Source organism: Stegodyphus dumicola, chromosome X1 (assembly GCF_044657685.1).
Source record: "Stegodyphus dumicola isolate Sdum_Otavi_A_Nest chromosome X1, ASM4465768v1".
NCBI lineage: Eukaryota > Metazoa > Arthropoda > Arachnida > Araneae > Eresidae > Stegodyphus > Stegodyphus dumicola.
In genome coordinates, this window is record NC_140780.1 from 185157871 (window position 1) to 185184112 (window position 26242).

General features: G+C 31.8%; 1 protein-coding gene across 2 annotated transcripts in view; it reads left to right on the top strand.

Moving 5' to 3' along the window:
* The window catches only part of LOC118199402 (eukaryotic translation initiation factor 2 subunit 2-like), a 187904-nt gene extending 162071 nt beyond the window's left edge, over nucleotides 1–25833 (top strand). Inside the window, exons 8-10 of one of the 2 annotated variants that reach the window (XR_015038742.1) lie at nucleotides 860–945; nucleotides 8669–8813; nucleotides 25465–25696. Coding sequence is in view for 1 of the 2 variants with exons in the window: in XM_085808454.1 (XP_085664580.1) it covers nucleotides 860–945; nucleotides 25465–25640 (262 nt within the window). In the remaining variant the exon portion in view is untranslated. Of the gene's footprint in view, nucleotides 1–859; nucleotides 946–8668; nucleotides 8814–25464 lie in introns of both variants that reach the window. The other variant, XM_085808454.1, reaches the window with a different exon arrangement.
* The last annotated feature ends 409 nt before the right edge of the window (nucleotides 25834–26242 follow it).

Sequence of the window (26242 nt, forward strand, 5' to 3'; positions counted from 1 at the left end):
TCAAAATCTGCTGTTAATTTCCTGCGAAAAATGGAACAAGAAACGGGTATGAAGGCCACTCATATCCCCACTAAATCTCCTAATCTGTCATCAATGTATTTTTGCACTTTTGGATTTTCAGAAAGCAGGTTGTTCAAATGTTGACTTAAACCTCCCAATACTTTGTAAAGCTGTTCGAGAGCAATGGGATAAAATACCTCTTCTGATACTACAAAAGGCTTTATTTTCTTGGAAATTACAGTGTATAAAGATAGCGAAGAATAAGGGTTATGAAATAGAACTTTTAGGTAAACTGATTCTGTAATTACAGTGAAAATCATCTAAAAATGTGTGAAGAGCCTCTATATAAGAAAATATTGCATTGAAATTTCATTTCTAAGCATTGAAATTTCTTTTTATTGAAAATTAAACAAGTGTTACTGGCAGTCATTGATTATCAGAATTCTGGGGCTGATCGTATATACCAGCTTCACTTTAGTGGAGTTGACTTACTTAAGGTCGTCAGATTATACCAATATAATTAACTGTTTTATTTTGATTCAACTTTGATTTCTTGTTATTTTGTAATGGATTTTCTGAATAATCTGAAAAATTTATCACAAAATCAAGATTATTTGGATAAGAATTATATATATATATATATATATATATACATACTATATTATGTTTAAACCAGACAAATGCATGGTGATCTCAAGCATACAGTGTTCCATATCTTGCTACTGTAAATTATTCTGTTGATTTTTATTTGTATTTATCTGGTCAGATACAATTTATTTTAGACATTTTGGAAGTATATTTTTATATCCGAGGGTATTAATGTGTGTTTTGAAATTAAATTTTTTTCTCTATTTTATAGTGGTTCTGTGGATGCTAATAATCAGCTAATAATCAAAGGCCGATTTCAACAAAAGCAAATTGAAAATGTCTTAAGACGTTATATTAGTGAGTAATATTTTTGATAGTTATATTTATAGCAATAAAAATTAATAATTTAGTTTAAACTCAAACTAGAATTATTAAATGTGAATTTGGGTAATGCATAATAGGCAGTTTAGATATGTGTCACTCGCTACCATGATAACTTAGTATTATGTAATTTCATGTTCTTGTTAAGTAAGAAGAGAGGAAATATTGAATAACTAAGCATTTCTTTCAGTTTATCAAGTTTTCATCTTGATTTATTTAATTTTGATTTTGAAATCTGTTCTGTTCATACAGCCTTTGCCTGTATTCTTGTTTAACCTTCTAAGCAGCATGATCCGGTCCTGAGACTTTTTGTCACTTGGTAGTATATTAGCTTATATTTTTAAGATATTTGCTTTTTTATATTCTTTGGTAATCTAAATGTCATTTTAATGAATTAAGTTTATTAAAATACATACTAAAATAAGTAATTATACAAATCTAGCTAATAAATGCTGTTTAAATACAGGTTTTTATGACAGATTAAAAATCCATGCTGCTCAGAGGGTTAACGAAGCAGATGCCTGGTACCTATACTGAAGGCGAATCGTACCAGAAAGTCAGAAGAGTAAAATACATTTTATGTACTTTTGCCAAGGAGTAGCATTTTAACAAAAAATCATTATCCCTAATAATCATCTTGAATTTCCAATATTGAAGCATAATTCATAATGTATACTGCTTGATGCATTAGATTAAGCAACACTAAAATTCAAATGCTTAGATGTAGCTTATTCCTATATGCAAAATTTATTAGCAGACAATTATTAGATTATTACTTTATTTACGCATAAATACAGTAAACATATTACAGTTCACCATAGCATGCATGTGCAGGGAGAGGCAACCTAATGTCTGTGAACATGTAAACTGCTCTGTCTTAGATTTTTTTGTAGACGATCCATCTAGCTGATGTGCCCATGAAGTACTCAAAATTTCAGAATTTCATAAAATTTGTTACTTCTGAATTGCTATCACCTTTGGTTAAATAACTGATGATCATGTGTTTTCTAAATACAACATATTGACTGTAATCCGGCTGATTATCAGAGTTGCCAACTCTTCCGATTTTCGACCGCTCTTCTGCAAACCCGATTTACAATATATTTCTCCCGACTTTTTCTTATTCTTAAAATTTCTCACGAATTTTATGGAACTTAGCTTAATACTTCTTTACATGAACACACACACACACACACACACACACACACACACACACACACACACACAAAAAAAAAAGTGATTTTGAACATCTGAAAGCAACTTAATTTTCTCTAGATTATATCTAAAACAAAACCTTGCAAATCAGATGAGAACTGCTTTGTGAGTGACTTGACTTGTGTCGAATGGAAACAAAGTGACAGCGCGCTTTTACTCTACATCAGATAAAATAATGTCTTTATAACATAAGGATGATAAGAAGAATCGAGATGGTAGAATGGGATATTTCAACTTAGCCACCATCAGTCGGCGAAGAAAGATGTAATGAATGAAAATAGACAAGCAATGTGAAAAAAAAATGGATCAGTAAGATAGTAAGTACTTCAAATAATTAACAAAATGTTAGGTAAGAATATCAGAAAGATATTTGTGTTTTTCTCTATGAAAAGGTAAGCATCGCAAAGAACTCATACAGCAGTTTGAATGTAATTAGTACAGAAAGGAAAAAGTTTGTTGCAAGTCTTTTAATATAAATTTGTGTAGTATCAATTTGAAGATCTCTGTGAATGTATGAATTTCATATGAATCGGGGTGCATTAATAATTTCACGAAGGGTTTTTATTTTGAATAACTTAGATCTTTTTTATGTGGCTTGTAGCGGCGTGTCTCCATACTGGACTGGCGTAAATTAAAGAAGGTCTAAGGGTGGGCTTGTATAAAAGAAGTTTATTGTCGATAGTCAGATTGCTGTGTCTGCCGAGGAGAGGATGCATAGTAGCTATTGAATTTCCTGACAGTTTCGTGTAAATGTTGCTGAAAAGCGAGTTTTTTGTCAAGTGCTACATTGAGGTACTTCACTTGATCCGTCCACTGAATATCATCGTCAAAGATGATGGGATTAGGCGGAAGGAAGTTTGTTTGTCCTTTTCTGAAAATAATGGTTTTGGTTTTGTCAGTGTTAATGGCAATTCTCCACAGCATCATAGTTTTCAAGAAGTTCCAAATACTTTTGCTTTGTAAGTGAGAACATGTACGTATTCAGAAACGTTCTCCATTTCTCCAATGGGCATCGAGCTCCACTGCGTGTCATCTGGCATATATTAGCTGATGAGCACAAAGCAAGCTCAAGGCTGTTATTTGGATTTATGTCTGCGAGAAAGGTGAAATACTCGTGTATGTTTCAAAAACTGTACACAGTTGACTTTCCTTCCATTATTTCCTCAAGGAAATGTAATAAATTTGCGATGTGTACTTTCTGTCATTGCGATTTTTCGATTTCGCATGGTGGAAGGGCGGATGTTCTCAAACATGTGAGTACACAAAACACAAGGACAACATAAGTTATTTTGAAAAAAACAAAAAATTAAAATTTTCTTCGGAAACAAAGGACCAAAAATTATTAATGCAGAATGTCTGTTCTCTGGCTTTTTACTGGAGCACAGCCTGCCACTGAATGCGTCGGGTCACACTGCAGCTTTATTTAGAAAAATGTTTCCCGATAGTGAAATCGCTAAGAAATACTCAAGTGCAAGGACCAAAACAGGTGCAATTGTTAAAAAAATGGGTTTGAAAAGTAAATCTTTAGTTATTTATTACATTAAAACAGCTTCATTCTGCCTCTTTATGGATGGAAGTAATAATACTGATTTAAAACTGTATCCAATTGTTGTTTCTTTTTTTTAATTCAGAGTCTTCAGAAATTGAGTGCAGTTTACTTTCTGTCCCCACTTTAGAAGGGCATTCGACAGGCTTTAATATAGCACAGCTAATTATTAAAAACCTTAAAAAAAAATGCAGTCCCTCTGGGCTTAGCACTTGGTGCCGTTAATGCACCAGTAATGGTAATCTTGAAGACCGGTGTTGCAGGCATCTTAAGGAAAGAAAATTTAGATTTGCAGATTATGAGGTGCACCTGTCACTTCTTAAATTTAACAGCTGAAAAAGGGGCAACTTCTTTATCAGTAAATGTGGATGAACACATTGTTGATATTTATTATTATCTTGAAAGGAGTTCTAAAAGGAAGGAAAAATTGAAATAGTTCCCAACAGCTGCATAATACTGAAATGAGAAAAATTTTGAAACATGTGTACACACTGGCTGTCTTTAAAGAAATGGTTATCTAGTATCCTCGATCAATGGAACCCATTTCTTGCATTTTTTAAAAAAGAAGTAATTCCTTCTAGAGTTAAGATAAAAGGCTCTATTGAAAGTTATAAAATACCTAAAGTAAATGGAGATATTGTTACTACTTCCATTGTTAAAAATAGGTGAGAAAAAGTATTTTCTGCAGCATTCAGCAACTAAACTGGCAGTTCTCAAAATAATACTGGAAACTATAAGCGTAAAACTAACACAAATTTCTCTCAAAATAAAAAAAAAAATTGCTCAACACATGAAACATTTTCCGAGTAAGTTTATCTTTTGAAGAACGGATATTTATGTTTTTTCCTTCGAACCTTAACAAGGCTTTTTTGCTTTTTTTTAATTATTTTATTTAAAAAAAATTTTTTTTAACAGTTCATTTTGCCATCATTCGATGTTTTTAAGACAGTTCTACAAAGCGGATTTCCATTAATTCATGTTTTGCAATCAATGATTAATGATCTGTTTAAAGACATTTTATCAAAGTTTGTAAAACCAGTCTATGTTTTGTCTTGTAATTCTATATATGGTGTGATTTATGGTGAAATAGAAAGTCAGAAGAAAGATGATTTGGTAATTGGAGCTGCAGCTACAAAAGTAGTGGAAGAACTTTCAGAAGACAAAAATAAGTTTTATCTTCATGTTAGATATTACTATGGATAATCCCTTCAGCAGGGAAAAAGTATCACACTGTCCTCCTAGAGGAAGTACATCATCAGATGACAACCATAACGTGGTCTACCATAATAAGCTGTTTCTCCCCTTTTTGGTGTTAAGGTTAAGGCTGTTCTCCGAACAATATCCGTTACTTCTGTCGAGTATGTGATTACATACTACATAAATTTCCAGTCAACAATGAAGTGATTTTGCATGCTAAAGTTGCTGATGTTTCTGCACTAGCAAATGCATCTTTGTCTGATATAAGGTACTTTTTGAACAGATTTCCTGTGTTACTTCATTTAGTCATGAAAGATGATGATATTGATGTTGCCACTGATATATTGCAGTCGCAATTTTGCAGTTTACAATTAGAAAACTTGAACGAAGTTATAAAATCAGCTAGGATTGACACCTAGTGGAGTTTAATTGGAAAACTGAAAGGTGCTGATGGAATTTTAAAATATAGTGAACTGTCTAGAAGTATGTTGGCCATCTTGACAGTTCCCCATAGTAATGCAGAGTGTGAGAGGATTTTCAATGTTGTTACGAAAACGAGGACTAAATTTAGATCTAATATTAGTGATGACACATTAGAAAAACTTTTATTAGCGAAAGGAGGTGTATGTGGCAATTGCTATGAACAAAATTATGAAGTTTCTTTCTTAACAAAAGCAAAATCTGCCACTGTTCATAACATTTGTACAAAAACTGATTAAAGTGTCTTTTTTTTTTCCTTAAACGATGCAAGTAATAAAAATGTTTTTTATGTGTAAGGTATATTTGTCTTACTTGCATTTAAGAATTAGTAACTATTTAAAGTTAATTCATTATTAAAAACTCTATTTTTATCATTTAAAAAGTCTTCTTAACATTGTGAAAATTCTGCTGATTTTTAAGTGTCATAGGTTGGCAAGTATGCATGTGTTTTGTAATTCATTCAACCCTGTAAAAGTGGTGGTCTGATGTTGTGCTAGAACTGATAGTATTACTGAAGTAATGTATGTGGGGATTTGTACTAATTAATGGATAGATGTCACAGGTAACTACTGATTATTATGATATTAAATTAACTGCATTATTGATCTGATGATATTAAATAATACTTATAAAAATAGATATGCAGTTTTGAGTCATTCAGGAGTTATAAATCCAGCTTCTGAATCAGTACCTTAAATAATATGTGGAATATCTGTAAGGTGGTTTTGGCTACGGCAGCATGTTCTAGCGGAACCTGGCCGCATACTAAATGTCCCTTTGAAATATTTAGTTCCCCCTCATTCCTGTGTAAAGGTAGAAATATTGACAATGAATTCGGAAACATCATTATGGGTCATTCTCTGAAACGGTATGCTGTTGTCTTGCAACTCCAGATTTAATATGCAAAAGAATTCTCATTGCACTTCTGAGTGAAGAATAGGGACATTAATTTCCTTATAAGGAAAGTGTCCTAATTTGGAAATGTTGTCAAGTGGGCTAGATGATATGGATAGGCATAGTATTAACTGGATATACTCATGAAGTTTCATTACTTGTTTTATTACAGCTACATCAGCACTATAATAGAATCTCTTGTTCAGCTGTTTTGAGGTTTTATGGTGTCACAATTCATATTTTAGAACAGTAATGAGAACCTTTATTATCTAAACTTAACTAATTGAATTCTCTTGTGAGAATTTGCAGTAAATACAGAAATCTTCATTTCATAAGAAAATCATAAGAAGCAGTCTTTCACATTTTAAGTTTAGCTCTAATTTTCAAATTTGCACTGAAAGTAAGTCAACAGTTAAATGTATAATTTATTTTAACCCAGTTTTGTACCTTCTTCAGATGACAAATGCAAGTGAAATTACTTTTTGAATCTGATATGTGTAAAATTCTGTCAAATGGGATAGCTGCATGGCTGTTTTCGTGGTATTCCACATGTGTAATGTGGATGCAAGCCAGTTCACCTTAGTAAGTCCTCCACAAAGGCATCCTTTCCCTTAGGCAGATAGCCATTGTGTCCTTTGCGGTAATCAAATGAACCTCATTAAATCTGCCTAGTAATTATCTGCATTATAATCAGTGTATGTTGATTATTATGTCGATTATTCCTGATTTATTATTATTAATCAGTGTCATCAAACAGTAGTTGAAATCTCAAATAAATATTTTCGTAAAAACTTCAGTGCCCAGCAGCAACTGAACGATGAAATTGTTGAACACTTGTAGTTAGTTCTGAACTGTATTTGATTCCAGGTGAACAGGCTGGCAGTGTCTTTTCATGGTTTTCCAAATGTGTAATGTGTGTGTGAACTAGTTTCCCTTAGAAAGTCTTCCATGAAGGCATTTGTCCCCTTAGGGCTCTACCATATTGTGCTTTGTCATAATCTACCAAACCAACCAGCCAACTTAAGAATTTCATTTATGAATAAAATTTTGATAATTAGAAATATCTGCCCCATAAATTATAAAGAATTTGGATTTAACTCTTCAAAGGGTACTTTGTCAATTTTTTATGTCAATTTTTTAACCTCATGAAAAATGCTAGTTTTTCTACACCATAAGTTTTCAGTGTTTTCTTTTGATCTAAATGGCGGTACTACCGTATGCCTGCTTTGTATTTTGCAGTTATGAAAAACTGCATAAAAGCAATATGCCTCGTTTAACCCGCGAGCAAGCACGACGGGTATCTCATACCCAGGGGCATATTCTCTGTCACTTATCTCCAAACCCCTTTCATGGAAATGAGCGAAACCTTTTGTAGCTGAATTCAAGGTGACATTCTTGAAGCTGGGAAATCCGTGGAGTGATTCTTCAAACACTTTTCTAGAAATTGTACCGTTTGGGTATGTGATACCCGCGTGCCTTCTCGCGTCTCTCAGATTTTTGTGCTAACTTTTTTAGTTAGTCAGCATGGCACAGAATCTAAGTTATGATAAAGAAATGGAAAGGTTGAAAAATATGCTAGAAACCATTTCAACAGATGATGAATCATTTAGCGAAGTGGAGGAAGAATTAATAGATGAAGATCATAATTCATCAACAGACAACATAACTCATCAACAGATAGTGTTACAGACACAGAATTAGATAGTGAATTAGAAAAATAAATCAAATTATGAAAGTGTTGTCCTACTATCAATTATGCACAACGATAATAAAATTGATGACCACTGGAGTACTAAAAAGCCGGAGATTATTTCATTTTATAATCTAACAGAAGGAGCAGTAGATGAAATGGGAGCAACATATTCTACAGCTACAGTATTGAAACCGTGACCTATGGTAATTTTTTTCTTGATTTTGAATGTTGTAGCAAATCTTACTTTCTACCGAAGAACCACCAACTCAGTTTAGAAACAGGCATTCTTTTCTCAAATCATTAGGACTGAAGTTAGTAGAAAATTACTGAAATGAAGGGCAGCAATAAATCATGCTCCCTTTGAAACTAAAAGAAAAAATAGTTTCACAAGATTGCAGCATAAAACCACCATCTAAAAAAGATGAAAAATATTTTAAAAAGATCCGCTGAGTGCCCTAAAAACAAGGACAGAAAGACACGGTTTGTGCGAGAAATGTAATATCAGTATTTGTATGGAGCATATGTGTTATAGCTGTCAGAGATGTGAAAAAATAATTGTAAGATAAGTACTTCATTTATTATATTCTTTAAAAATATTCTAAAGTTCATTGTTTATTATGTTAATCCACATTTTATATCATTAAAGCAATTTAAATTGTGTTAATTGCTTTCAGGTATGACATACCCAGTGCGCCTTCTTGTGGTCATAATTTTGGCATGCGTGCTCACAGGTTAAAGATATGTTTGAAATATACCTCGTTTCAAGATATGTTTGAAAATTCATAAACTCTACTGGAGGGAAAGAAAAATTCAGAATCTGTAAATATATGACATACACATGCTGAATCTTATATATTTAGTGCATTTCAGTCAGAATGATTAATTTAAAAGATTATTTATATCATTTTAAGGCCAGTATATTTCCGTACTTAGGTTACCATTCCACTAGATGGCAGTACCAGGCTTCTCCTCCCCTACTGTGTGAGATGACAGAATTTCTTTATAATTGTTTATGATGTAATAATTTGTTTATGATCAATTTACAAGTTGTTTCGGATTCATTATATTATAATGTTCATGGGGGGGGGGTTTACTGACTGTGTGCTCAGAATAAATAAAGTTATTTGAGCATTCTTTCTTTACTCCAATCGAGTTTCGTATTTGTCTCTGTTTAGCTAAAAATTTAATTTCATTACTTCATCCTTTCTCCAGATAAAGACACATTGATTTCAAAATTGTCCTCTAGCCTCAAAACATTACACAGTTGTAGGGGTTTAATATAGCATGTTAACCTTTGAAAGACAACTATCGCTTCGTATTGTCGAAAATCCTAGAATGCAACAAAATTGGTAAAAGATGATTGATTGAGAGCTAATTTTTAATGCACTCTCCACAAAGAGGTTATGCTACGATCACACAAAAGTAAAGCTCACTTAGAAACACGGGAAACAGGAGATTTTTGAAATACCTTTTCTCAAAATCTGCTGTAGATACACCCTTGAAATTTTTTGTGTAATACCTATCTGACTATACTGAAATGAGCTTTTGAAACATTTTGAATTTTAGAGTAATTTACAGAATATTTTGTTAGGCATAGTAAAATTTAGCACTTTCCTCACTCAAAAAAATGTTTTAAATTTTGTTTTCTTAGTTTAAAAAAAAAAAGCAAACTTTACAAAAAGCTCATTTCAGTAAATATTGGGAAACCTAATAAATAAGACATAAAAAATTTAGATACCTGTGAGCATAGTTCCTGAGAAAAGGTACATCGAGTATAAAAAAATCATGTTTGGAGAAAAACACGTTTTTATGTAAAAATCCTCATTGATCAAAGCATTCGATGACAAATTAAAACTAGATTTTTTACAGTTCTAATTGTCATACAGGTTAAAGAATGGTATTTTTAGAAAGATAATACTGTAGGAAATTTGAGAATGGAAAAATCCGAAATTACAATTTTTTGAAGCTTGGTTCCAATGCCCCTTAATTTCAGCAAGGTTTAATTTGCTTTAGGGTATCGTCTTTTTTAATTTCAGGTGAGAAACTAGGAAACACGAGAAATTTTTCCCCTGGGTTAGGATACAAATATGTTTTCAAAATAGGTCTTCACAGTTCTTGAGAGCAGGGAAAATATTTCCAAGGCCAGTTTTAGATGCAAAATATTTATCTTTGGAAGGGAAAAAAAGGAGGGGCAAATATTTGAGTTTTTTAGTTTTGATTGAAATAAGGGCCTTTCAGGTGTATCAAAGAATAAAATCGTTCAACAGCTTCCTGGTTCCGAACAAAATGCTACATTTTAACTCATATATATATATATATAATTAAAAGGGGGCATTACAGGGCTCGATAATCAAATGTGTTGGGGGTGATTATTGCTATCATACCATGAAGTATGCTCTTTTTATATACTAGCTAAAGCATAAAATATAATAACTTCAAAAAATGCAAACATTTTTCAGCTTAATTGTAGTGTTTTATTTTTCACCTAATTACATATTCTTATAACATTATACTAGTTCACCTACAGCATGATACAGTTTATACATGCAATTGCTAAATTTTTTCATAAAATAATAATACTGAATTTAAATCACTTTCAAAAGCTTTTTACACATATTTTACATAAGTTTGTTCAGTTGAGGAACATCATTAAAGTGCATAAACATGTGCATTTTATTTTTAAAATTTTAAAGGTATTTGACTCCAGACTTACATAACTATATTCAAGAACCCATCTGTATAGATGAACAACAAAAGGACACAAAAGTAGATGGAAAAAAACAAAAATTAGCAATTGGCAGCCACCTGAAAAAAATATGCCAGTATAAAATATATACAGGCCCTCAAAATTCAGAATTTCGCTCTAGATTTTTTTTTTTTTTTTTTTTTAAAGTCTCCATTTTGTGGTCTTGATGTCCATAAGTTACAACTCATGCAAAATATTACAATTAAAACTATTTTATGTACCGCCCCTCAAAGGGTTAATAGTTGGTTAAAACCTGTTGAAGTATTGAAATGGACTCTAAGTAAATGAGGAAAATCCAACATACAGTGCACACATATAAGGGAGGGGTGACAGTTTTATTCCCAGTATTCACCTTTAAAATATATTTCTGTTGAAACTGTCTGTACATTAATGTATGCTGTCACGTTGAAAAACTTGCTGTGAATGTATTTACTGACCTTCAGTTTGTGCTCCAGAACAGTATGAGTTACCTATTTTATATTTGAATAGGGGGCATATTGAGTATTCATTGCAAGGAAAGCATATAGCTTTTGGAATAAAAGGGTGATACAGCTAGATAAATTCTTTTTGATCAAAAAGTATCTCGCGTAGTAGTGAATTGTGGAGAAAGATTTTTTATGCTCCTTTTTTCAGTAAAAAATTGCCAGTTTCTAGGTGCTATCAGTCTCATGCTGAATTAGTTATTGAATTGTACATCTGCTGTATTAATGTCTGCTATTTTCAGCTGTTTCTTTTCTGGATCATTAGTTACATTTTCTTATTTCTTTTTCTGAAATTTTGTCTTGAAAAATCCATAAAATTTTTGGTAAAATCTGTTCCATTCTCAGAAAAATCTGTAGAAAAAGATAATATATGTGCTGTACACATATATGTCTTAGAAAGAGTTTATTGCATTTAAAATTAATGCATTAATTTTTATTATGAATTCAATAACATGCATAGAGCAGTGTTAGTAGTGAATAAAGCAAACAATATTGTATGGAAGATGAAAGGAAAACCTATTACTTGGTTTTGCTTTATTGCACAGTATGAAAACAAGTCTAATTATTGAATTTATTTATGACTTATTACAATATAAAAATTTAATGGCTGGGTATACAGTTTTTTTCACACAAGATATGGAAGCCTGTTGTGTTTTCTCAAACTTAGAAATATATTCTAACATGCATTTTTGATGTTGTTACTGAAATATAATTCATATTTCACTGGGGCACTATTCATTTTTTCAAAAGTTTGTACATTATTATCTAGCTTTTGATGACCAGATGCAGTGAACTATCAGATAATTGATGGATGACTGCCTCTTAAAGCAGCCAGTATTTCTGAGAACTGATTTATCAGCAAGCATAAGCACTGAAGACGACTGAATTGTAAATCTATGAAATCTTAGAATCTAAGATTCTAACTGTATGAAAGATCAAAAGTATCTGAAACCACACACCGTTGTCTTAGAAAGAGTTTATTGCATTTAAAATTAATGCATTAATTTTTACTGTGAATTCAATAACATGCATAGAGCAGTGTTAGTAGTGAATAAAGCAAACAATAATTATAATTGAAGTTAGTGCCACATTCCACTCAGAATGTCAAAACCATGTTAAATGTGTTATAGTTAAACCTCCATTAATAGTCAAAAAACAAGAATGAAATCGTAAATTGTACAATTCCGTTCAAATCAAAGAACAACTCCGAGTAGATGTTTTAAAAAAAATGGCATTCAAAGATCATGGTTCATACTGGCGAATCAGATTGGTGTACCTTCCAGTGTACAGCAAGTCAAAAGAAATGGAAAATATATATAAGCCATTCTACTGTGCCGAATGATGGAATTCAAGTTGTTTTTATGTTTTGAAAGTTCTGCTTAGGATGTATATTAGATTTATATATATATATAGTATTGTTGTAACATGTATTTTGACACAAAATAGGACTTTCTCTAAAATGACTATTCAACTTTCTGTATTTCAATGCTACAGCTCAAATTACGAATAAAAATTTTTGTAAAATTTGGTTATAAATTTAGAAAATTCAAAAATTTATCTTGCTGCACTTTTTTGCGTTTGTTCCAAGGTCAATTCACTTGGCTAAATTTAAATTTATGGTAGCCTATTTCACTTTTCTGTTTATTGTTCACAAGCAGAAAAAGGAGCATTGTTTATTCTTTCAAATAATCTCCTTAATTTGGTTTTATTTGTTTGAATTGCATTTGTTTTGGAAGAAGACTTTGTGACCTGGACTACGATGCATTTGAAAATTGCATATGTTGAAAGAAAACATTCATTAAAATACGGATAATATGTCTTTCAGTAGAGCATTCAGAAAAAATATACAGGAAAAAGTCCAAAATCCAGATGTCCAACATCGGATATGATCTAAAATCTGGACTTCCAGATCACTAGCAACCATTTTTTTGATGCTTCATGGCTGCACATTTAATAATTTTTAGGTGTTTATGTATTATTCCATCAGCCATTGGTAAAACATTTGGCAACATCTGGCAACTGTTACTGTGGAATTCTAAAGTATGGGGTCATTCATAATTGGTGCTAAATCATGTTACTTGGCCTGTTGGCAGGATAGTACCTTTTTTATAATAAAACCTGGATAGTCTGGATTCTTAATGTTACTTTAGCATCAACGTCAATCTAGCAGATCATTGTTTATTATTTTTTGCTTTCAGCAACACACTGCAGGAGAAATGATACAGCCATACCTAAATAACTTTTTTAAAAAATATTAATAACTGAATACCAAATAGTATTGCAGATTTTATGTGGATGTAACGCTTGGTGATGATTACAGACTTTAGCTAACTGTAGTTCTAAGTGTTGAGTGTGTTGACGAGGAGAAATTTAATAGCTGTCCATATGCATAAAATAGATTTTATAAATGATACCCATAGGCCAGAACATGATATTTAGAGCTGTTTGAATTCAGATCGATTTGTTTTTCGAGCAAGCCCTGGACTAGCACCAGAGCTAGTGTGCCACTTTGGGCATTAGGATGTAGGGAAAGCACTGGTTTAGCAAAATTTAATAGTGGCAAAATATTTAAAAGTTAGGGGCAAACAAACGTCTAGCACTGTCTCTGGATGATTCTTAAGTATATATGCGAATTTATTTACTTCGGACTCAGGCAAGTCTTAAATATATGTGGGAAATAGATGTAAATGTAATAAATAATTCCACCAATATAATTCAGACCTAACTTTGTCAGCGCTAGAGCAAAGACAAATTTGGCAAAACATCGTATCTTTAGTCCCCATTCTCATGATTCATCACCAGTAGTGTATAACAGTGCTAGGTAAGCTTTATGATAATATCCATGAATTTCAAGGTTTTTCAGATATTGAAAAGAGAAAGCAAAATTTTCCTATTAATACAGTTTGTGAAGTTAGGGAGAAGTGGTAATATGAAAATAATACAACAAAAATTTTTCATTGGTCATCAACCCAGTACTTGACTGCAAAATCTATAGTATGGTTCTAAATCCGTAAAATATGCTACCATTAACGAAGAAAGTGATGGAGAGGTTGCTGAGAAAGAAAAAAATTTCGATTGACAGTTTAGTGGGAATTCTTGATGCAGCAATTGTAGGACTTGAACAACAGAATTTTGTAACTGAATAAGAAATTATATCTGTTTGTAGAATTAATGAGAAAGTATTAGCACAAAAAGCAAGGAAACTTAAACAACCTACATTAAAAGAAATATTGAATAAAGCAAACAAATAAGTATCTTGTGTGTGTGTAAATTTTGAGTTCGTTAAAGATACAGTTCCGCCCCCCCCCCACTAAATACCACAAACATTTTCAAACATCTTTATATTTCTGATGATCATGTAAGTAAAGAAAATGTCAAAGAGATAAAATATTATTGAGAACAAAAAATATTTCTATTTGCAATTTACTCAAAATTCTCGATGTGGCTATTACAGAACTTGAGCAGCGGAATTTTGTAACTGAGTAAGAAGTGATTCCTACCTCTAGAATGAAAAAGAAAGTATTAGTGCCCCCACGAAAAAAGGGCAAATTCAACAACTTACATTGAATGAGACGTTTAATAAAGTACAAAAAAAGTACTGAGTTTTTTTTTGGGGGGGGGCGGGTAAATTGCCTTCTATTTCATCAGTCTTTGTTCACAGTAATATAGTGAAGCGATTTTGTCCATGATACTGAACATCTATAGAGAATAGGCATTTTGAAGGCAAGAAAAGATTGATTTCATAAGCACTGAAAACATTTTTAGCTGATAGCCATACACTGTGGATAAATCTTCAGCAAATTCAACTGAGACATCTTTAGATTCTCCATATATGATATAATATAACAATCTATGATGTAATTTAAATTTATACACATCTGCAGTTAAAAAACAGTTGTTCTTTGTGATGTTATTTGTCTTTTTTACTAGTATTAGTAAAGGATCACGAGAATTGTATTCACCATCTGTCGGAATACTTAACATAAGCAAAATATGGTTTGAACCTCCAGATATTTTATCTTGAACCTGTGACTTCTTTGAAGCAGTTTTCCACAAAGTGTTGTGTTTCCTTCTTTTAGAAACATATGTTTTCAGCATTGACACAAGAATGTTCAGTTTTTTTACAGTTATATTTCCATAAATTTTCCATAAATTTTAAAATTAAATACTTTTAAAACTTTAGTTGCAACTTTCAGGGAGACTGTTTTCCATTTTCTAGAGATTTTAACTGCAAATTACGCTTAAAGTAAAACCTGTGAGACAAATAGCTGAGTTAAAATGTGCTTACCCAATGATGGAGAAATATAGCAAAATTAATAAATTGCAAGGAGACAAATCTAGAGAATATGTGGGATGACCAAGTATGTGTACTTATTTTTAGAACAGGGTGACTATAGGGTGTAGTATTCATTAATTGTTGGGAAGATCATGCAACATAAAGCATTTGGAATAATGTTTCTGACTGAAAAACTGAAGGTTAAAAATCATTCTCAGCCATTTAAAAATCAGCTACTCGGGCAAATGTTTAAAAATTGTAGAATTGTTCTGACACTTCAGCTTTAAGGATAAACTTAATGTTACCTAATCTAAACACTTATTTAATTTCTTCAGGACATTATCTTTAGCTCAGATTCTTAGAACACTAAGTGAATACAGTAATAGCAGATGTAGTTGAATACTCATTTGCACTACAGCTTGGTAGTTTACTAGCAAGCTAACAAAACTTAAATTCTGCTTTTTTTTCATTGAAAACCAATGTAGTTATCCAGCTGAGACAAATATAAGAGATAAGGCTGCCTATAATTAAATTGCCATTCGTTAGTTAAACATAATTAATTTGTACTTCTAGTAGAAGTTCAGGTCTTAAAACCTTGATTAATTAAAAGTTACCAATATTTGCATCACAGTTATTTTTTAATGTAGCAGTAATATTCACTAATTATATTGTATGTAATTAGCATTCAGTTCTTGACAGTTACATTTCAAAGCACATAATGAAAGTAGACTAACAAAAAGGTGCATCTTAGGATTTAAAAAAAAAAAAAAAAAGAGAGAGAGTTGAATTTTTTAATTTTTAAAAATCTTAAATTTATTTAATAAAGATTGTGCCTTGTTTGCAATTGAATCCAGAATTTTTGGCATCCTGGATAATTATTGTACTCGTGGCACAAGACCTGCTAAACTATCTGGCCAGTAAGTAGCTGTGAATGATTTCTACATAACCACCGAACTCCTATAATCTGACTGATCAATACAGTGACTGTAAGATTGAATACTTTGTCATAAGTTGGCATTTATAAAAGTGATTATTTAAAATCATATGTTTGTATAAAAATCTACCATGTTTTGAAATGTGAATTTCAGATGGTAATGTCAGTGACCTTTTCAAATAAAAGCAACAACTTGTTTCAAAATATTTTGTGCAGTTCATGCCACTAAATATCTTTGAACATAAAACCATCAGAACATGAACATCTCCAGAATTACCTTTATTTGTTGCATCTGCTACAAACATAAAAGACAAGAAAAACCATTTTAATAAATTTTGTCTCAATTAAATATTCTTGTTGTAAAAGACAGCATGTTTTATTTATTATACTTTTAACTTATTGTTTCACTTAATCAGAAGTATTAAATTTATATATGATGTACAATTTTTTAAATCTGCAAAATAGATTTTGTTGCATATAAAATGAAGTCGGTAAAGTAGCAAATGTTATGGTGGCGAAGGTGAAAATTTCTTTAAAAAAAAATAATAATAATAAATTAATTAAAAATTCGAATAATATCCTTCATAATTAAAAAAATAATTTTTCATATAGACTTAGTAAATATTTATTGATAAAATGGCTGCAAGAAATTCCATGATTTATTCTTCGTAAATATGTATTTTGAAAGTCAAGGTTAAAATTAACTGTAGCAAGTCATTGAAGATTGTATCAAAATCTGTATTTGGTGTTATTTGTGCTTAAAACAAAGATTCCAAATTTCAAAACATGTGGGTATATAAATTCACATATACCTTCGGAAATTTGAATAAAAAAAAACTTTTCTGCAGGTATGCCTAAAAAATATTTACTTTAAGATGTGGTAAAATTGTTATAAGTTGTGATTCAAATTTTTCTTTCAAAAAATTTTAAAAAATTCCTAAAACCTACGAATTTTAAAAATCAACTTGAAAAATATGCAATTTTTTTATTTCGATTGAACTTAAATTTTGGATCATGAAAGAAGGAATCATGTAAGCTTAATTTTTAAAAAACGATTTTAATAAATGTATACAGTCAAAAGTCGTTAATCCAGACTCGTCGGGACTTCGGCGATTCCGGATTATCGATTTTTCCGGATTATAGATCATCAGTTTAAATCTTGTAAGATGGCATGCAGAAATTTTAAAATTAAAAATATGAAACCGTAATTTATGAAATAAAGAACAATTATGATCTAAAGAGTATCGAAATTTGCAAAAAAAAAAAAAGCTTAATATTTATTTGTTTACTTAATTAAACATTTCTCTCAATGTAAGTTGTTTAAGTTGCTTCATTTTATGTGATAATACTTTCTCTTTAATTCTATAAAAAGACATAATTTCTTGTTCAGTTACAAAGTTCCGCTGTTCAAGTCTCGTTAATTGCTGTGCCGAGAATACCGACTAACTTGTCAATCGAAATTTTTTCGTTTTCACTAACCTCTCTGTCACATTCTTCATGTCTTTATCCATTTTTTGCAGTAATTCCACTTTTTGTTTGTTGGACATCGAAACATACTTTCGTTTTGTAGATCCTTTGGAAGTTCCAGCATCGGAAATTCTATTTGACATAATCGAAAGTTCAAGTTTACTTTTATAAAATTGCTCTTACAGTCTGCAAAAAATAATAAGCGGGATCCAATTCAGAGATTAAGGAACAATGCAATCATTAACATTAATTGAAATAGATAATTAGATAATTTTAGCTTACGCCGTCCGTTATACATTAAACGCGCAGGCGAAAACGTATTCTGCACTTGCGCACACGCATATGCGCAGTAATCAAGGTCTTACGCGCATGCGTAAAAAGCCTGTGCGCATGTGCCAACGCGGCGCATGCACAGAAAGTTTTTAGCTTTGAGGTCCGGATTATAGATCATTCCGGATTATGGGTGTCCGAATTAACGACTTTTGACTGTACTAAATTTAGGTAGCATTGAGGAGTTCAGGAAGAAAAGCCGTATTTTATTATTTACCTCAAAGCTCTTATTTCAATTTTCAGCTTTTTTTTTTTTTTTTAACTTTTTCATAAATAAGAGTAATACATAATTTTGTTCAAGAATGTCTCTTCAATAGAGGGAAAGTACAAACACACCTCAAAGCCCCCTTTTTTCGATTAGCAGGTCGATGGGCCCTGTGGAACCTGTGAAAAATGAATGCTTTGCATCTAAAGCTGGCCTTAGAAGTATTCCCCCCCTTCACCAACTGTGAAGACTTATTTCAAAAACCACTCACTTGAAAAAATTTCTCTTGTGTCTCTCACCTGAAATCGACAAAGATTCCCTAAAGTGTAAAAATGCTAATGCATAAAAATTAGCAGATTTTCCATTTTACTACCAGGTGAAAACCCAAAGTGCATGCCTGTTTCCATTGTTCTTCAGTGAGCTTCCCTTTTGTATGATCTTATTAAACTTTCCTGTGGTTTGTGTGATCTTGTATAAACCTTGATGATGTAAGAAATTAGTCGTCAATAATCACTTTTCAGTTTTACTTTCTAGGGTTTCCGAAAACATAAAGCGAATTTGTTTCTGGGGACTAATATGCAGAATTTAACCCCTACAATTGCGTAATATTTTGATGCCAGACAACAATTTTGAAATCAATGAGTTTGTCTTAGGGTAAAGGGTGACATGCTGAAATTAAAATTTTAGATAAACAGAGATAAATGAAAACTTGACTGGGGTAAGCAAACTAAAGTAAAGAAACTACTTTTATTCATTTCTAGCACAGGGTCATTAAATTTCCCAGCATAAACCATTATAATATAAATAAATTCTGTCTCCCCACAGAGTAGAGAAGAAGAAGCCTATTGCTGCCAACTATTGGCAAGGTACCCTCAGTATGGGCCCTGGAATATTTTATGTACAGAACTCCTGTTATCCAAATCCAGGGATAAATAGAAGGGCTAGGTCATTCCTTTGTTCGACTCCTCGCCGACGCGAGTCTCATGGAGGGAGTTAACTGGAAGTAATCTGACATGTCTGTGTTGCATTTGCTCTGATTTTACGCGTTTAAAACTAGTTTCATTCAGTTGCGAGGTGATTTTTTGGAGGTCGCATACCCCAAATTAATTTTAATCATACACATTTGTTTTCTAATAATGCAAATATTAAAAATAATTTGTGTATACTGTTTTAGTCAGTTTTCTTTTTAAATTTTATATTTAAAGTATCCTTTATGTAATATGGCTTCTTGTGCTGTAGCAACATGCCGTAACACTTATAGAAATACGAAACGAAGACATATTGTATTTCATGCTTTCCCAAAGGACAATTTGCTTTTGACAAAAGAATGGATACATAAATGTTGAAGACAGGATTCTATTAATGTGAAAAACACAGGAATTTGCAGCGAACATTTTCTGTGCAGTGATTAGGAAGATGACATGAGAAATCGCTTGCTTGGATTAAAGCAAAAGAAACTGTTGAAATGCAATACTGTGCCGAAAGTAAATTTATGGTGTGCAGTAAACGAAATAACACTAAGAAATCAGAGACATTTGAATAGAAAACTAGTGCAGAGTGCTTTTGAAAAACTACACAAGTTAAGCCCAAAGAAAATTTATTTTGAGGCCGAGACTGAAATTGAAGCTTACAATAATAAATCAAATGTGAATGATTTTGAAATAAAACTTGCAAGTGACAATGCCCTAAGTGACAATATCCCTGTATGCCCTAAGTGTAAAGATAAACAAGAATGTATTGATAATTTGAAGAGCAAAATAATATCCTTAGAAAATTATAATAAAAGATTGAAAAATAGAGAAAAGAAAAATTTTAGAATGTTTTGCTCTGCGATAAAGAAAGTGGACAACATCTAGAAAGAAATTTGTATTGGAAATTCAGAAATTAAAATCCCAAACAGCGAAGTTTTGGGAAAACGTCCAAAGTATATTTTTGCAAAGATACAGATTAACACGTTGCTAGAAAAGAAGGAAAAAATCAGGTGAACTAGTGAAGATATTTCACATTGCATTGTCATAAGGGCTCTCTTGTCTAAAAGCTATGATTTTTGGAAAGAAAAAATGGGAATTCCTTTACTTAGCACTAGCACATTAAAGAGATGGTGCGCTAAATTTTCACGTAGTCCAGGAATTCAGAGTGATGTTCTTGCTGTAATGAAGGAAAGATACGAATATTTTAATTCTGTAGAAAAAATATGCGTTCTCAGTTTCGACAAAATGCATATAGATTCTAACTCTACCATGACTCTAAACTGGACCAAATTTTCTGTCCTTTTAAAAAAGTGCAATTTGTTTTAATCGGAGGTCTCATATCGCAGTGGAAACAACCAATATGTTTTGATTTTTACACTCTATGAAGAAAGAACTTTTTTCACTCATAAGACCTATTCTATCATCTGGAGTAGAAGTGAAAGCAATAGTGTCTGATTTAGGAGGATCTAGTACTTTGTGGAAAGTGTTACAGATTTTGATTAATAGTTCCCAGTTTCCAAATCCAGTATTGCAAACGAAAAAATATGGGTTTTTGCAGATTTAGCGCACTGCCTCAAATTACTGAGAAACCACTCTTTAGATAAAGGATTTGTTTTAGAAGATGGAACTGTTTTAAATGTTGATATTATTAAAGAGGTTTTAAATAGAGATTCAGGAGAAATTAAATTGTGTCACAAACTAAAACCAAACTATTTAATGATCAAGGGAAACGAGAGACAAAAAGTCGCTCCAGCGAAAACATTATTTTCAAGAACTACCGCAAAAGATATACTCCACCTTACAGGAAATCAAAAAGCATCTGACTTCTTTGAGTTAATCGAGAATTTTTTCGATGTTATGAATAGTACCAAACCATCCCTCCTTCAGATAAAATACTTAAAGCAGCATTTGGATTAAATGAACATCATGAAAAACAAATTCAAGTTTTGGAATTAATGAAGAAAGTCATTAGTGGATTAAGAGTTCAAGGAAAATCCAACATACTGCCTTTCCAAAAAGGAATAATAATTTCAATAAATTCTCTTTTTGGCCTACACCAGGATTTGAAATCATCGTATGATGCTAAATATATTTTAACCTCTAGATTAACTCAGGATGCACTTCAAAGTCTCTTTAGTCACATTTGAGGGCTTAGTAGGTTTAATGACCATCCATCACCTAGTGAAGTTATACACCGCTTAATTAATACTTGCTAATAAGCTGCCAAATTTATCTTTAAAAGTGTGGATCACAGCAGAAATATTGATTCATTTTTAACATCAGAAATACTTGAAAGGGCTTTGAAAACTGAGGAGGAAGATGCTTTTCTATTAAATACTATTGATGATTTGGATTTCACAGAGGAACTCTCTCCTATGGCTTGGGAATTAGAATTGAATTCCGCCAGATAATTTTTGACTGCTGAAAAAGAAGCATTAACATATGTTGCAGATTATACTGCCTACCGTGTGTGAGACAAAGACCCATCATTGGGAACAGTATCTAAAAATAGTGCTGATGAACCAATATTTAATTGAGAATGGATTAAATTATTGTCCTTAGGAGGTTTGACTACACCTCCCCATTCATGGATGAATACAGTTTAGGAGTTCTAAAACATATTTTGTGCAGTTCATGGTACAACTTAAAGGGAAGCATGTAATTGGCTCTTTAATTAATAAACTGGAGAAACATTATCCTGAAGTTAACAGAGAAGCAATTCATTTATATTGCAGAGTGCAAACTTTTATTAGAATGCGTTTCTTAAATAGAAATGCATATGTTTTTTCCCAAAGAAAAGCAACCCAAAAGGCAAAAAAAAGGGATTGCTTCGAATGTGGCTGCCAATAAATATTTCAACAACTTGAGTTGCATTGTGACTGTACAAGTAAGCATATATAATATGTGTTGATTTGAAATATTTCTAGATGACATTTTAGAAGTTAATAGCATAAAGCATATTTCAAATGAGAACTAATTTTGTTAAGTTATATTTATATTGTATCCTGTGTTATGATTGGTTCGATTTTGTGCTAGCTTAGCATTCTAGATAAAATATAATTGGTATAAGAAGACCTGCCTCCTTAACCCCCCACTTTTGAAAAATTAATTTTTTTTTTTTTTTTTTTTAGGTACTATGAGTAAAGTTGTTTTGTCTAAATTAAGATAACTATCTTACATGTATTTATTTAAATGTAATATTAATGTAAGCCTAAGCTACAAAATCATTAAAAAAATATATGTTATATTGAATTGGGAGAAAAATATGTCAATGTAAAATTTACAATTAGGTTGAAACTCAAACTTAGATTAGCAGAAATTTTGCCATATATAACATACATGTTTAAAACTATGCCAATTTAAGGTTGTTTTTTGATTAATTTTAAATAGCTGTTATTATAGTTATCTTAGAAGCATTAGCAGAGTTCTCTTAGTTAACATGCAGGTAAAGAAATGATTAGAAATAAACAGTCATTTAAAAAAAATCCCTGCAAATTAAAAAAAAAAAAAAAAGGAACTTTATGCTAAGTAGCACATTTTATCTATTATTTTAAAATTGAGTAAGTACTATTAAATTTTTTGATGTTCAGTGTAAAATGCATACTGCAGTAATATTGTCTCTTCTAAATTATAGCTGTCTTTCACACACAGCTCATTTTAAACGCTGGTTCTTCAAATTTAAAACGCTAATTTCTATGTTGTCAATTGCATCTCCACGCTCAGTGTCATCATGGCTACGTCATCACTCGCGACTGCCTGTTTCAGAGGGAAAAGTTCTATGAGCTAAGTTGGGACTGGACCCCATTCTGATAATCCAAAATTTGAATAATCGTATTTTTACTGAAGAAAGAGCTGCATACACTTTAGTTAATTACTGTATGTTGAAAATGGGAGGAAAAACTATTTAAAAAAAGATTTTTTTTCCCATCAAAATGATAAAGCAACACTTTTGTGTAGATGTTATATAGAGCACTGTACAGTACTTGCAAGTGCTGAAACATCTCAGTCAAAGTAAGCTGCTTGACTATCTTTATCCGTTTTCGGGCAGCCAAGTCACGCATCCGCTTGGCAATGAGAAGTTGCATGTGGTCATACTCGGGCTGACATTCCATTCAGTTCATCACAGTTTCAATAAGTTCATCATAAGTTTTAAATGCTCTTTGGCCTTTTTCACTTTCTTATCAACAAAAGGGGCCTTTTATGGCTTCACGTGGGGACTTAAAGTAATTTACTGTATTTGACGGCATATAAGATGCACTTTTTTTCCTAAATTTTGTCTCAAAAAAGTTAACTGCGTCTTATACGTGAAGGACACAGGTTAACTTTCAATACTGAATGCTATTTTTAACCCGGATAAAGGTCTAGACACACGTAACTTTTTCTACATCTGCCATAATTATTTTGTGCATGCGTGAAATATCTGTCACCAAAAAGCGCCAAGGCTCGAAGCTGATATCGAAGTTCGAACAGGTTCGACGGTCACATTACATCTATGGAGCCTTTCCTTCTTTACATAGACATTCTTTGACTCAACTGACACACGTGTCAGTCAAAACTACCGCCGTTTTTCATATTCAAAAGAAAAACTTCCAACGGGTGTAATTGTTCATGTTCATTCAAAAGGCTGGATGGACGAAGCTGGAATGAAACTGTGGTTACAGAGCATATGGTCCGGGCGACCTGGTGGACTCTTTTTAAGAAAACCCTCTCTTTTGGTTTTGGATCAATTTTTAGCGCCCATAGGATTGAAACCATAAAGAATAAAGCGGGAGGATTAAAAACCCAGATAGCTGTCATTCCTGGTGGACTGACTAGCCAATTGCAGCCTTTAGATGTATTGGTGAATAAGCCATTTAAGGAAAAACTGCGAGAACGATGGAACAAGTGGATAGGAGAGCCACATCACGCCCTCAGGTAGAATGAAGCGGCCCTCTGTTTCACAAGTGTGCAAGTGAGTAAAAAGATCTTGGGAGGACGTAAAGGCTGAAGTGATTGTTAAGTCCTTTAAGAAGTGCAGAATCAGTAATGCTCTTGACGGAACAGAAGATGAGGCATTATTCGAAGAAGGTGATACTAGTGATGATGGAAACAGTAGTGATGACAATATTCTTGTTTTCGATGATGATGATAGTGAAAAGGATTTTTATGGTTTTGAAAGTGATTAAAGTCTAATTTCATGATAGGCAATGTTTTCCTTGAATCTGTGTTTTTTGTTGTTTCTGCTTTATTTTGTATTATGTTTGATTGCTTGCCGTTTTGTTTATTCATTTATTCAGTATTGAAATTTACATATAATGTTTAAAATAGCTTGCCGTTTGTTAATTTTCCTTAATAAAAATATGTTTAGTACTTGCATTCAATGATTGTTTATTTGGCTTTTACGAAACGTGAGAACTAAAAGAAACCACATTGTGACTATTGAAACTTTTTTCCCTTGTGTGTGGCCTTCTAAATAAGGATGCGTCTTATATGCCGTCAAATATGGTAATTATATTATGGGCACTGCTATTCATACCAAAGTAAAATGAAAATACTACTCCAGATGAAGTGCATTGTTTCTATAGTCAATGTTCTGTAGTCATCATCAAAAGAACCATACTTAAGTGGTGTATACTGTATTTGACGGCATATAAGATGCACTTTTTTCCCTAAATTTGGTCTCAAAAAAGTTACCTGTGTCTTATACGTGAAGGTAATTGCATTCAATAATTGTTTATTTGGCTTTTACGAAACGTGAGAACTAAAAGAAACCACGATATTGAAACTTTTTTCCCTTGTGTGTGGCCGTCTAAATAAGAGTGCGTCTTATATGCCGTCAAATATGGTACTTTTTAATTCCATTTATTACTTTCACAGTTCTATTCATTATATTTAATGTTATCCTAGGTCTTGGGAATATAACTAGTAGTATATTTTAATGATATGTTCAAATCATTCTTTTCCATCAATATGTGCTGTGTAAACTGTAAATAATTATAGAAAACATATTAATATAGATTTATATAAAAAATTTAACTGCTCAAAATGTAATTTTAGCATACTTATTCTTTGTTTTACAGAGGAATATGTCACGTGTCATACTTGTCGTTCTCCAGATACAATTCTACAGAAAGATACAAGGCTGTTCTTCTTACAGTGTGAAACGTGTGGTTCGCGTTGTTCTGTCGCTAGTATAAAATCTGGTTTCCAGGCTGTGACTAGTAAACGTGCGGCTATTCGAGCTAAAACAGCTTAATCTGAAAATAACTTTTGTACGTTTATTTTATAAAATAAAATATGCAATAATTGTGATTTTGATATAAGGTTATACCTTTTACAAATGAAAAAGGTGCTTTTGCTCCTCTTGTAGAGTTTTGACCATCAACGAGAAAATAAGGTGCCGGAATGAAATACATTTTGACGTTAAATAAATTATGTTCTGAAATATATTTTGTGCATGTGTGTAATAAATTAACCACCAAACATTGACATAATAAATTAATGAATCTCTACTTACAAAAGTTATTTTTATGCTTATTGAATACTTTGTTAATCATTCATGTAATGAACAGATGAAAAATGAAAGTATGTCATTTCAAATCCTAAATCAGCTAATGAAAAAAACTCAAGTATTGCATTTTATATAATACACACACACCCATGTACAGGCAGATTAAAAAAAATTCAAATGTAGTTTGTCATCATAAAGGCATATATATATTTTAATTTTCACATTAAAAGGGTACAAAAAATCAGGTAAGATATAAACCAGGTTTATGAGCTGCTAATATTTGTATTAAATTTTAAATTGCTTAAATTTTACCACTGTTGGATGCTTATGTATTCTGTGTTGCATTT